The sequence below is a fragment of the Carassius carassius genome, chromosome 1, assembly GCF_963082965.1.
Source record: "Carassius carassius chromosome 1, fCarCar2.1, whole genome shotgun sequence".
Lineage (NCBI taxonomy): Eukaryota > Metazoa > Chordata > Actinopteri > Cypriniformes > Cyprinidae > Carassius > Carassius carassius.
The window spans coordinates 31026848-31041833 of NC_081755.1; the positions used below are offsets into that span (position 1 = coordinate 31026848).

Genomic DNA, 14986 nt, shown 5'->3' on the forward strand with positions numbered 1-14986 from the left:
GATCGGTATCGGTGATCAGTATCAGCATATACTGCTTTCTGTGATCGCCCTCAAAAATCCTGATCGGAGCAACCCTAAACAGTATGGTTCATATATAGGCAAAATAGCTAAAATATATATATATATATATATATATATATATATATATATAAAACATACATACATACATACATATATACATACATACATTTAATAATTAAAATGAAATAATATGCACATTCCTGCAGAGTTTAGCTCTAACCCAAATTAAGCACAGCTGAATCGGAAAATCAAGGGTTTTCAGTATTCCTAGAAACTTCCGGACCAATATGTTGGGGAAGGTTGGACACCCCTGTATTATTGGTCTGCATTCTCTCTTTGGCTAGAATGTGACTTTCTTTTGAATCAACTTGCCTTGTTGAGAGTGTGCCAACGATTCCTTAAAATGCCTGCTCTATAGGCAGCAGTGCAACACTCACCTGTCTGCACATGAGTGCCAGTCTTTCTTTTAACTGTGAAAGCTCTCCTCTCTGTCTCTCTATCTCTCCCTCTCTCTGTCTGTCAATCTCGCCATCATCCAAGATGGAGGAGGGGCCGTTCGGGAGACGCTGTGTGAAAAACAGAGGAACATGAGAAAAAAAGATTCAAAAGATTCAAAGCAATATCCAATTAGTTCTGACTCACCTCCTTTCCATTGTCCAAACCCCGCTCTCTCCTTTTAATCTGATCCCGTAAAGACAGAACCTAAGTATAGCGAACAAATCTAAGCATGCCATGCCAGTGTGCCATGTACAGAGAGAAAAGTAGGTACAAAATATATCGCAAAAGAATGATTTTCACCTCATTTGTGGATGCTTCCAGCTCTTCTTCAAGAACAGAAACTCTCTCTAAAGCCACACGCAATCTCTCACGCACCTGAGGAAGAGAAGAACAATAGACAATGAATCAACAGGGAGAACCTGTCCAAAAAAATTACACCAAATAATTTCTGTAGATGTCTGGCTGTTTAAACACCGATATCAGCTTTAAAGTGTCCCTATTATGGATTTTTGAAAATTGCCTTTCATGCAGTGTGTAACACAGCTCTAAGTAGGGATGCACGATCATGATTTTTCTTGGCCGATTCCGATACCAATTTTTTACAAGCAAACTGGCCGATTCCGATACCGATTTCCGATTTTCTTTTTTATCTTTAAGCAACAAACAAGAAAGAAGGAAAGTGTGCATAAACAAGATGTTTATTTGTTATTTAATTGGCCAAACTGGCTATTGGCTATTGAAAACAATAACCGTAACCATCTGAAATTAACAGCAGTAACTGCACAGTAAGTAGCCTAAATTCAATACAAACATAGATGGTACAGACATTAGCATTTAGCTTTTGTTTTTGAATTGGGTTGAAACTACATAGAACTGGCCTTAAATGAAAAGATTAACTGTAACCATGTGAAATTAAAGGCAATAACTGCATAGTTCTACAAACCAAACAACACAATCAACACACATTCACTAAGAGGTTTCTTAATCAGCATTCAGTATTTTAGTTTTTACATTTGGTTTTAAATTTAAAAAAGGTCTTTACCAGTAAATAAAAGTATGCTATATAAATACATTATTCCAAAATGTTAAAATCAAATAATGTTGATGCGAATAAAACAAAGATGCAAAGTGTTTCATTCATCCAATAAAAAAAATATATAATTAGGGTGATGAGTCACATCTATGTTTTTTTTACTTGAGCCAATGAAAAATAAATAACTATTGTCTCAAGTTTAAAAAAATATATATATAGATGTGAATCATTGCTCTAAAATTTTTTATTTGGATGAATGAAACACTTTTTTCAGTGTGCTACAGCAGGTGATTTTTAAATCAAATTAAGTCAATGTAATTTTAAGGTAAAATAAAAATAATCATCCTATACAGAACTGACATTTACTTCTGTCTTTTCAAATGTGTATGCAAGTTTTACTTTACAAAAAAAAAAAAAAAACATTTAAGTTTTGTCACAGTTTAGTCCGTTTCGTTTCTCATCCAACACTGAACATCCCTTCACTGTCTCCACTTGTGGAGGGCACGAACAGGTAGAGTGCTCGCGCTACTTCAATGAGGGACTCTTATTTGTGCGCCAGTACACCAACAGCTGATCGCTTCCTGCTATCTGTGCTCAGACATGTAGCTCTGCACTTCCAGTGCTGAACGGCTGCCCGTGTCCTGCACACAGATTTCAAAATACTTCCACACAAATGACATAGCGAATGATTGCAATTTAGTCTGTGCACGCGGGCGCACTTCCGGAAAAATCGGCCAGAAAAAGACCAAAAACGTCCGATTGCCGATCGGGTATTTTAAGCAAAAACCGGCCAGTTCCGATTTATGGCCAGTCAACTGGTGCATCCCTAGCTCTAAGTGAATGAAAACATCCTTCAAAATTGTAAATCGTACTCGGTTACTAACGTAACCTCGGTTCCCTGAAATACGGGAACGAGTACTGCATTGGTTCGTGCAGTGTTATTAAAACAAACCAATGGCTCGGCAGTGGTGCTGCACGAACCTATGGCAGCGAAGCCCGCCAAAGCTCGCCAAAATGGGCGGGGAATCTGGCTATATATTGGCCGCTTCACCACAGGAATTCAGGTTACTTCGACTGAAGAAACGACTGAGTCGTACAGCCTTTTAGCATGGCAAGGAACGCAGTACTCATTCCCGTATTTCAGGGAACCGAGGTTATGTTAGTAACCGAGTAAGTTCCCTTTCAATACTTCACTCGTACTGCGTCGAAAACGTTTATGGGAACCCAGTTCAATCACACCATGCTAAGAAGGGGGGACGACCAACGCAATCATACTTGATCTGTGATACCGAGATATGACAATAGCAACTAGGAGCAGAATAAGCTCAATGAGGTTACGTCTGGCCTAGCCTGATCATCCCGTGTTCGTATCGCCTCAGTACTAAAGGGACCGAGTGCATACGAGCAGAGTTTGAGTCTTGGGCAAAGAATGGCCAAGAGCATGCAAATGAGGAACAAAAAGGTGACCTTTACACAGAAAGTACCCTAGCATGAAGTGCCGGGACGTCTAGATTATAAAATCTAGCAAATGTGGATGGCGAGTTCCAACCGCCGCACAAATTTCTGCGATAGTCACACCACTAGACCATGCCCAGGACGAAGACACTGCTCTCGTCGAATGGGCTCTTACTCCAATTGGGCTTTGCAGGCCCAAAGAAGAGGAGGCTAGCTGTATTGCATCCACAATCCACTTTGAAAGCCTTTGCTTTGAGACCGGTAACCCTCTGGCGCGGTTTCCAAAGCATATGAAGAGCTGCTTTGATCGCCTTATTGGTGCAGAATGCTCTATGTAGACTTTTAGAGCCCTCACTGGGCAAAGCAGATTCAGCTCTTGATCATCCTCTGTGTTTTGTAATGTAGAGAGAGTGACCACTTGTGCTCTGAAAGGTGTGGAGAGCACCTTTGGTACATAGCCATGCCTTGGTTTCAGGATGACCTTCGAGTCGTTAGGCCGGAATTCTAGGCAATTAGGGCTTATCGAGAGTGCTTGCAAATCGCCCACACGCTTAACAGACGCTAGTGCCAACAGCAGAGCAGTCTTTAGCGACAGGGCCTTTAGGCCTATGGACTGTAGCGGTTCAAAGGGGGCCCCCTTTAGGGCTCTCAGTACCGTGGGCAGGTCCCAGGAAGGGACAGTGGGAGGGCAAGGTGGATGAAGCCTTCTGGCACCTCTCATAAATCGGACGACTAAGTTGTTTCTGCCCACCGACTGGCCTGCTATAAGGGCGTGTGACGCTGCTATAGTCGCTACGTAGACCTTGAGCGTGGAGGGGGATCGTCCCTTCTCCAAGAGCTCTTGTAAAAATTACAGTATCACTGATACGTCACAGGAGGTCGGGTTTTCACCATGGTCTGAGCACCATGTGGAGAACACAGACCATTTGGAGGCATAGAGGCGTCATGTAGACGGAGCTCTAGCCTGTGAAATTGCGTCTACACATGCTCAGGGAGTCCCGTGGGTTCCCGTCGAGCAACCAAATGTGCAGAGACCACATCTCTGGGTGCGGATGCCAAATCACTCCATCCGCCTGAGAAAGGAGGTCCCGTCTCAGAGGAACGGGCCATGGGGCCGCAGTCAGCATCTGTGACAGGTCGGCTATCCAGTGCTGATTTTCCCAGAGTGGTGATCTGACCAGCACGTGGTGTCTCCTTAGGTCTGACAGGAAGCTCTGGCAGGCTCGTTGAACTGCAATCATCTCGAGGCAGTTGATGTGAAGCCTGCTCTTATCTTTCGACCATCGGCCGAAAGCGGGTTTCCCTTCGCACAGCGCGCCCCAACCTTTGTTGGACGCGTCTGTGGAGATCACTTTCCTTCTGCAAACAATACCAAGCGGTGCACCCTGTTTCATCCATTGCATATTCCTCCAAGGGGTCAGGGCCAAAATGCAGTCCTGACTCACCTTGATATTCAGGCGTCTGTGACACCATGCATGAGGTGGAACACGCGGTTTCAGCAAATATTGGAGGGGGCGCATATGTAGCAGCCCGAGCTCCAGCACCGGCGATGCTGCTGCCATAAGACCCAGCAACTTCTGGAATGTTTTTAGAGGTCGAGAAGCACCTATTTTGAAAGAGGCCACGAGTCGCTGTAGAGCCGCAGCGCGCTCCTTCACCATTGTTGCCCTCATCGTAACTGAGTCTAACACTGTTCCCAGAAATGATATCCGTTGGCTGGGGGACAGTGAACTCTTGGCAAAACTTTGTAAACGTGCGAGGCGCCAGAGACAGTCCAAAGGGGAGGACCTTGTATTGGTAAGCCACACCCTCGAAGGTAAATCTCAAGAACGGCCTGTGAAGGGGGGCTATCTGGATGTGAAAGTAAGCGTCTTTCAGAGGATTTGTTTCAACGTGATCATTCTGAAGCGCCATCTCATGAGGGCACGGTTCAGATGTCTTAAATCGAGGATGGGGTGCAGCCCGCCATCCTACTTGGGAACTAGAAAGTAACCGCTGTAAAACCCTGAGTCGCGGTGTGCTGGGGGAACTATTTCTATAGCCCCCTTCACCAGCAGATTTTCCACTTTGGCACCGAAGTGGTGACCACCCCGCGAATGGTCTAGAGGAGACCATTCCAGACCCAGCTCATCCACTGCCCTGGAGAGAACGCGGATAAGTTCGGCGTCCATCCCGAGTTTCGGGCGGCTGGGTTCAGATACCATCGAGGGGGTGGTGGGGTCCGGCGAGCCCGACAGCTCCTCAGCATCTGAAGCAGCTAGAGACATGCTGTCCTCTAGCAGTTCTTCCTCAGTCCCTCCAAACAAGACCAGATCACTCACGGCAGCAGAGGGACATTGGTCTGGCTGAATAAAGAGGACTGGGGAATCCCCTCTGGGCGGAGAAAACGAGGCACGCGGGGGCTGAGCCGGCGTGAGCTCGCTTTCATCCTGTTGCTTTAATCCTCTGCCCCGCCTTTTCTTCCTTGCCGGCTCGTGGGAGGAAGAAAACGGGAGGGAGCGAGGAGCGAGATCGCTCTCTGAAAAGAAAGCGATTCGCGAGCGCAGAGAGGTGATATTCATGTTCTCGCAATGAGAACAGGAATTCCCCGCGAGTGCTGCGTCAGCGTGGGGTTTCCCCAAGAACGCGACACACTTGCTGTGCCCGTCATCAGCGTGCAGAGGGGCTCTGCACGAGCTGCAATGACGAGACGGCATTTGAAACAACACCGTAGAAAAGGCTCTTTTAGAGAAATTAGCTCTTTCAATCTCTTTCTCTCGCCGGGTGGCCGCAGGGAAGCGATGTATCTGCAGCGGGGACCGGCAGTTGCGTTCCAGTGCGAGGCGTGTCAACAGCGAGCAGTTCAGCGGAGATCAGCGAAGCGATGTGACGTCGTCGCTGAAGGAGAAGAAATCTGAATTCCTGTGGCGAAGCGGCCAATATATAGCCAGATTCCCCGCCCATTTTGGCGGGCTTTGGCGGGCTTCGCTGCCATAGGTTCGTGCAGCACCACTGCCGAGCCATTGGTTTGTTTTAATAACACTGCACGAACCAATGGCCGCGCAGTTTCACTGCGTGATTGAATAAGGCTTCAGTTCAGGAGAAAAAATTAGTTTTTCCCATAAGCGTCTTCGACGCAGTACGAGTGAAGTATTGAAAGGGAACTGAAAGTGCACTGTGTATAAAGTTATTGTCTCTTAAATGAAAGAGTCCACTCTAAATCATTGAAACAAGTTTTTTTCAAAACTAATCCAAAGCCATTTCATGTTAAAGGGGTCATATGATGCTCTTTTAAAAGATCATTATTTTGTGTATTTGGTGTAACAGAATATGTTGACATGCTTTAATGTTCAAAAAACACATCATTTTTCAAATACTGTACATTATTGTAGGTCTTCTTTTGCCCCGCCTCTCTCAAACATGTAGTTTTCTACAAAGTCCCTCCTTCCAACAAGCGTACTCTGCTCTGATTGGCCAACTGACCCAGTGCATTGTGATTGGCCGATCACTGCAAGCACTCGTCGGAAATGTAACACCCCTTTCCATAATCACGAGCTTCATCTTTCAAAATAAATGTAAAGACAGTTAGTAATGTCCTTAGTTTTACCATCTGTTCAAGTCCGAAAGGGAAACAGAATCGCATGACAGACATTGATGAACCTCGTACTGTATGTGTAGCTGATTCAGAAGTGGCAGTTTGTCGTAGCAAAGTCAGAATGACCTCCTCTCCGAGGTTCACAAACAGTTCGTCCATAAAATGTGTTGCTGTTTTGTTGTAAGTAACGTTAATCTTTAAGAATCCTAAATGTATCTACTTTCATCTACTTTAAGGCCAAATAAAGTGGTTTTGCTTTTGTCTAGATACACACAGCATCTTCCTGACATGGCTGCTTCAACACTAACAGTGGTTACTGAAACCATGCCTTCTTTCTTTGTGTGAACATTTGGGTGGCATTACGCAAATATTTCTACATAGTGACGTAGACATGTGGGCGTGTTTGAATGAGCCATTTTAGGGGGGCGTGACAGAGTCTTAATTTTATAAACAATATCTCTTTGGTTTTGAGACTTTAGTCTTTGCTACTTTACAGATCTTCTTTAAGCACCAATAGCTTGCAACACTCCAAAGAGAAAGGAGAAATTGAAATAGCATCATATGATCCCTTTAACATCAACATGATACATTAGCATATTGCCTGCTCACTTGTTGGTCTTTTCGCATTGGTCTGAATGAAAATGCAAATGTATTCTTTTCCACTATAGAGCATCACAGTCCCCCCCACAGCCTGAGAGAGCTTTGGTGCCGGAAGTAAATTTCCCATTCATTTCTCCCATTGACTTTCGGAAAAATCCGTATCTAAAGAGTTTTAGAGCATGTGTGATGATAACCAGCTACGGCTGAACTCATAAGCATATAACATATCATTTCGAGTGAAAAAATTAAGTCATAATCCAAAAAAAGTCAAAGGTACAAGACTGTGTACATATTTTCATTTCGAGCAAAGGAACTACTCATCCCATAAACCACCGCGCCTCACTGAAATCGACTGAAGCCACAACCGCAAACGAGCCTTTTGAGCGACTTCAAATATAACGACGGCCGCGCAAACTTTTAATGTTCACTTCTTACTTTAATGTTCAGTAAATGCTTTTGTTTTCCTCCATGAAAAAAGCCATCATGGCAGCCAAGGAGATCATGATTGCACTGATAAGTCTACCGTGCAAAAACGCAACACAGGTTTTTATTTTATTTTATTTTTTTATTAATGATCTTCAGGCTTCACGGACCTTCGCAGGGTTTAACCAGACGGTTCCACGAGTTCCACCAATCAGATGCATCACTGTGGGATTGTTCAGGATTGTGGGTAATGAAGTACTTATCCAAGACATCGCGAATAAAAGGCATTTATCTCAAAACAAGGTTAATGCCCCATGAACCTTTTTATATGAGCATATACTATCGCTTAGTACAGCCGTAGCTGATTTTAAGTCTACCATGTATGGTTACGTTTTTATGACTTATACCCCAACTGTCAATGAAGAAATTGTATTGAATTTTTACTTCCGGCACCAGCTGTGGGCGGGACTGTGATGCTCTATGGTGCCGCTTGTGGAGCGATACAATTTTTTCAACAATAACGCTATACACAAAGCAGCACTGTGCTCACAAACGCTGCTTTATCAGGCATTACAGGCATGATGAAATTAAAATAAGACCAATCACCACAGATTAGGATTTTGGAAAAATTAATCGTTGAGCGAATTGTTTGGGAGTCGTTGAGCAAGTAAGGTAAGAATAAATGCATATTATAAGACAATGAAAGTTTTTTTTGACCTTGCATGCATGCCAACCTGTTGTTGGGGACTCCCAAAACCAAAATCTGAACCTTGCATTACCCGTAATAGGGGCACTTTAAAAAATATGAGAAGGTTTCCTGCTTCATTGGTAGCTGTGCCTTAAAACAGAATTAATAGGTTATGTTTTTTTGGTCTTGAAGGGACCAAATGAAACTACTTTTGCATCAGAGAAATAATGGCTTAGATTTTGTTATTTCCCTTCACACAAAGCAACTGTATAGCTTTAGAAGACTTTAAATAGAGTACATGAGACATATGGGCTACTTATGTCATATTTTTATGGTGCTTTTTGTCCTTCTTGGAGCTTTAGGCCACTGTTTTATTTTTATTATGAGTAGGACTAAGCAGCACAACACAACGAAAACAGAAATCAAATAACAGCTGTGCTCGGAAAACTTCAGATATTTAGATTTATCATCATGCTGACAGTGTAGGACAGGGGAGAGTAGGGAAGGGCTGCTGACCTTTTCGTCCAGGGCTTTATGGTGTTCGAATAGGGACTTGAGGGCCTTGAGCACCTCCACCTCGCTGGAGACTCCAGCAGGAGACTGAGCCTGCCTCTTCACCACAGTCATCCTCAGAGAGCGCTCGTGACGAGACACCAGACACTCCAGATGCTCCAGCAGCAGCTAGATGGCACAGGAAAGAAATAGAGAAAGTAAGAATGTAAACAGGGACATAGGAGCTAGTTATTACCTTTTTTTACTCTAGTCAACATTTCCCAGAGAAGGACTGACTCCCAGAGATCTTTCTAAGGAGAAGTGTTCAGGGTAATGCGAGTTACATAATCAAATTACTTTTTTAAGTAACTAGTAAAGTAACACATCGCAGAGAATCGCAGAGGCGTTGTGTGTGCTGTGTGAACATGATGTTCCTGTAGCTCTAGACTAAACATGTACATGTATTTACTCATCTCACCTGCAAAAAAAGACATTCTTCCTCAAAATGAATAAAAACAGTTAAATGCAAACTCAGAATTAATATTTTACAAACCTGCAATAATTAAATATGTTAAATAAGACAAATATAATTTATGTATGTAATCCCATTTTATTAACCAGTGTCTTTGCTACTGACCTTTGATGATCCAATTCAACCATACTAAGCAAAAATGGCACGTTTGTGTTTCATTTTTGTTATTGCTGAATAGTATTGAACTTTCTTCTCCTGCGTCATATTCTTCATGCAATTTGTTTGAGCTGCTTCCTCTACTGTACAGACATGAATTTATATTTCCTTCAGCCTGAGGTGTATTTAATTCATTTTTGTTGTGAAAGGGCTTTTGCATATGTAAAATAAGACTTTTTTTTATTAAAAACAAAAAAGCAACAAACTTCCCAGATTTAAAAACTAACTAAAAAAAAAAAAACATAACGCATTACTTTCCATAAAAAGTAGCTAAGTAATGTAATTAGTTACTTCTTTAGGAAGTAATGCAATATTGTAATGTATTACTTTTAAAAGTAACTTTCCCCAACACTGCTTAGGAGAGCTAGCTTCAGAAAACATTTATTTCACTGGACTTCTGACTCTAGTTACTGAGATAAAGCCCTTGTGAAAAAGTCTATATACAGTATGTAGTAATGGATATGGTGCGGAGTGGGATATCGCACCTCAGCCAAAAAATTTCATTAAATACAAACACCCTAAATACAAAACCACAAACACAGGCAGGGGACATAAAGAGGATGTGATGTCTGTTTCACACGCACAGATTATGGTTATGGAGTTACTGACCCGTGTATTGTTCCTCTCCGCCTTGAGCTCAGCAATCTCCTCTTCTCTCTCCAGCAGCTGCTCCCGACATACATTCAGCTCTTTGGTCAACACCGCAAACTCCTGCTCACACACAAACACACACAACAGAAAATCAGCTCTGTTTTGATCTTTACAGGCTCCTAACAATCAACACAAATAAACTTATAATTTTGCAGTGGTCAGCCTGATCACTCAAACCACACAAACATAACACAGAAATAAATACATACACCTCATACGTGTCCATCGTGTAGTCTGGGCTTCAGACAGCCTGCCTACGAACCACCCACAGACTCACTGACTGTCTGAGACACAGTGCATACACACAACTGAAACACACACTTTCTCAATCTGGCAAGCTCTAATCTGATTGGCATACTACAGTCTGTCTGTAAAGTTGTGTTTAAATTGCAGGCTGATACAAGAAGTTTAGTTGCTTTGAAGACGAAATAATCACTAGATTTGCCTAGGATTGAAAAAAAAAGTGAAAGTTAAAAAATAAAGAAAGATAGGAATGATAACAAAACTTTGAAAGATACTACAAATATATATATATATTTACCAGGGCTGATATTGTTGACTAAGACTATTACAATTTTTGTTGATGAAATTAAGCTAAAATATATTTCAGATATGCTCACTGAATATAAGCCTAACAGACCACTCAGATCATTAGGATCGAGTCAGTTAGAAATACCAAGGGTTCACACAAAACAAGGGGAGTCCTCCTTTAGTTACTATGCCTCCCGCAGATGAAATCAGCTTCCAGAAGAGATCAGATGTGCTAAAACACTAGTCACATTTAAATCTAGACTTAAAACACATCTGTTTAGCTGTGCATTTATTGAATGAGCACTGTGCAATGTCCGAACTGATTACACTATATTTTCACAGTTATTTTATTTTATTTTATGTAAAATCATTTTCTAACTGTTCTAACTTATTTAGTTTTCTAACTAAATGAGTAAATTTTTTAATAATTTTAAAAGTTTTAAAATTGCTTGTTTTATTCTTGTTATTATTTTTCTTCATTATTATTTTACTTTCTTTTATGTAAAGCACTTTGAATTACCATTGTGTACGAAATGTGCTATATAAACAAACTTGCCTTGCCTTGCCTAATATATATGTGTGTATATATGTGTGTGTGTATGTGTGTGTGTGTGTGTGTATATATATACATTAGTGCTGTCAAACATTTAATCACCACTGATCGCATCAAAAATAAAAGTTTTTGTTTACATTATATATGTGTGTGTACTGTGTATATTTATTATGCATATAAATACACACACACACACATATATTTCAGTAAAATATGTTGTGTTTATATATTAAATAAATTTATTTATAATATAAATTATATGAATATAATGTCGTTCCAAACCACTAAGACCTTCAATTCATAACCCAGTCGAGAAGAAATTGTTGAAAATAGTCATTATTTTTGTTTTCTTTGCACACAAAAAATATTCTCATAGCTTCATAAAATTATGGTTGAACCACTGATGTCACATGGACTGTTTTAATGATTTCTTTACTTCCTTTCTGGGTCTTGAATGTGGTAGTTGTGCTGCTGTTTATGCATGGTCAGAAAGCTCACGGATTTCATCGAAAATATCTTCAGTTGTGTTCTGAACAAAAATAAACGAATGTGTTACAGGTTTGGAATGACACGAGGGTGAGTAATTAATGACAGAATTTTCATTTTTGGGTGAACTATCCCTTTAACCACACAACAATGATGCATGAATAAATAACATGCTGCAATTCAGCACAGTTCAGCAGTAGTTTTGGGCAGTGAGATATGAATGGGAGTGAGATGTGAACATTAGTGAATAACATTTACATTACATTTACCTTTAGTCTTTTAGCAGACGCTTTTATCCAAAGAGACTTACAAATGAGGACCATGGAAGCAATCAAAATCAACAAAAGAGCAATAATACACAAGTCTCAGCTTAAACGCAGTACACATAGCAAGAGCCTTTAAATAATATAATAAATAAAAAGAAAACAGATAGAATACAAAAAGATTTGAAAGCTAGTTTGATTTATTTTTTTTTTTTTTAAGTATAGTATTAGAATAGTGAGTGCTAAAGCTAGAGGGTCAAATAAAGATGAAAGAGATGTGTTTTATGCAGATTCTGCTCGGATTGAGTTGGGGAGGTCATTCCACCAGAAGGGAACAGTTCATTTAAAAGTCTGTAAAAGTGACTTTGTGCTTCTTTGGGATGGCACAATCAAGCAACGTTCACTTGCAGAAGGCAAGCTTCTAGAGGCACATAAATCTGAAGTAATGAATTTAGGTAAATGGGTGAAGAGCCAGTGGTGGTTTTGTAGGCAAACATCAATGCCTTGAATTTTATGCGAGCAGCTATTGGTAATCAGTGCAAATTGATAAACAGAGGTGTGACGTGTATTCTTTTCGGCTCATTAAAAATTAATCGTGCTGCCCCATTCTATATTGTAAAGGTTTGATAGAATTGGCTGGAAGATCTGCCAAGAGGGCATAGCAATAGTCCAGCCTGAACAGAACAAGAGCTTGAACAAGGAGATGTGAAGCATGTTCAGAAAGAAAGGGCTTGATCTTCTTGATGTTGAATAAAGCAAATCTGCAGGACCGGACAGTTTTAGCAATGTGGTCTGAGAAAGTTAGCTGATCATCAATCATAACTCCAAGGCTTCTAGCTGTTTTTAAAGGAGTTATGGTTGATGTGCCTAACTGGATGGTGAGATTGTGATGAAACGATGGGTTTGCTGGAATCACAAGCAGTTCTGTCTTGGCAAGGTTGAGTTGAAGGTGATGGTCCTTCATTCAGCAAGAAATGTTGAGGGAAAAACATCAGTTTGGAGGGATATGTTAATGATGTGAGTGAGTGCAGGTACAACTGCAGGAGAAATGGCTTGAAGGAGATGAGATGGAATAGGTATAACATGAATAACGTGTGCAATTTTTAAAATCATGTTACTTTTTTCCCCTGAATAACTTTCATTTTTTTACTAAAACATACAGAATCAGAATTTTCAGTCTTATAAAATCACAAAATTAATCATGTTTAATAATTTAACACATTAACACTCCTAGTTTATTCATTAAAAATGTTTGAAAACAAGCAGCCTTCTCATCATTCCAGCTAAAAATACTAAAGGTGGGGGGGGGCCTTGCTCAACCACTGGTTTTGACATTTGACACCACATTTTTAATCTATAAATCTCATTTATTAGTATAAATAAAATCCAGACAGGATGCTTAAAAGTAGGGATTACACAGAGAATTGAATGATCATCAAAAGTTAAAATGTATTTCTGTACACGTCAATATGACCATCAGACGAAAGATCTTTGCTACAAAAGTGCAGAGAAAGAATTCTAAATAATTGCACATTTGCATTGAGTTCAGAGTTTGTTTGCACTTCCCATGCGTTTTGTTGTTGTTGTCGTTTTTGTTTTAACCTACAATATGTGTGTGAGCATCTCTTTACCTCCTCCTTTGATATGCGCATACATTTTGCAAACAAAATTTCCAACTGAATGTGTTAACGCATTGACTGAAAACAACATGAGATTCCGCAAATTACTGTTATTATTACTGACATATTATATTTTAATTATTGACAGCCCAGCATAATTTCATCAGTAATCTGAGGCCAGTATTTTGTGTTCCTGTAGCTCAATTGGTAGAGCATTGCACTAGCAAGCACAAGGTTGGGGGTCTGAATCCCAGGGAACACATGTTAGGAGAAAATTGTAAGCTTGAATGCAACGTAAGTCGCTTTGGATAAAAGTGTCTGCTAAATGCATACATTTTAAAAGCCCAAATGTTGGTATCGTGTTTGTGCGAGTGTGAGATTGAATCAGAGTTTGTTACTTTTATTGCTTCTGTATGAACAGATGACAAAGTCCACATTCTGAACACTCCAATGAGCAACTCTCGGGTGTAAGGTCTTTAAAGCACCACGTTGTGTAAGATGACATATGGCCTCACACGGCTGCCACTGCGAGCATCTTTTTCCAGCCGCCTATATGCGATCGTCTTCCTCAAGAATCACACACCACACACCTTCTCTGTCTTATCCACAAAAAGAATCGTCACATTGCATGTGTATTTATGTACTCTGTGTGTCCATTGACTTAAATGCACAGCAGATGTAGGAATTTTATTAAAGAATTCTCAATATGTTTGCAAGATGATACAAAGAAACACTAATAACTTAACCTAAAAGTGAATCAAATCCTGGATCAATCAAGTCAGCGGCTCAAAACAAAAGGAGATTTGAATCCGAGCCAATCTTACTAAGCAATCACATTCCCTCCGCAATGCAAACCAAACGCCAATCAAAAGGACTTTAACAAGCTAAGCACAATTGTCGACCAATCATGTTGAATGTACCTTCAGAGCTCAAATCGGCCAATCATGTTTCCTTTCCTTCGTGATGAATGCGTTTGGTGGGTCACGTCTCCATCCTGTCTATATCTAACTGCCTCACTTTCTGCCAACAGGCAAAAATATTGGAAGGAAGCTGGAGCAAGGAGGAGGAGAGGAAAGGAGAAGAAGGAGGAGTGGGGGGCTGAGCTTAGGAGTGGAGTAGTGGTACACAGATGGTAACTCAGTGGGCCCATGGGATTTTGGCATTCTGGAAAGGTACCTTGCTGAGATTGGACTAGAATTATGTTTGGCACAAGTATGCCAAACACAATTGCGTGATAATGTCCTGCCTTATTTCTCTCTCTCTCATTCAAGCTCCTGCTACAGCTCCACTGACACAAAGGACCTCAACCTCGCCTTTTTCAGCTTTCGTCTCTTTCACGATTCGTTTTTCTCTCATACGCCCAAAACTGATGGGATGCACCGACTGAACCCTGCTTAATGTATCACTGCTC

At 40.9% G+C, this 14986-nt stretch overlaps 1 protein-coding gene across 1 annotated transcript in view; it reads right to left on the reverse strand.

Annotated features, from left to right (window-relative positions):
• LOC132145046 (liprin-alpha-3-like) overlaps window positions 1-14986 on the reverse strand; it is a 53241-nt gene that overhangs the window by 31663 nt on the left and 6592 nt on the right. The window contains exons 3-7 of the mRNA XM_059555762.1: window positions 10082-10183; window positions 8809-8973; window positions 820-894; window positions 664-723; window positions 459-587 (exon numbers count right to left, since the gene is read on the reverse strand). Coding sequence (XP_059411745.1) covers window positions 459-587; window positions 664-723; window positions 820-894; window positions 8809-8973; window positions 10082-10183 — 531 coding nt within the window. The remainder of the gene's footprint in view (window positions 1-458; window positions 588-663; window positions 724-819; window positions 895-8808; window positions 8974-10081; window positions 10184-14986) is intronic.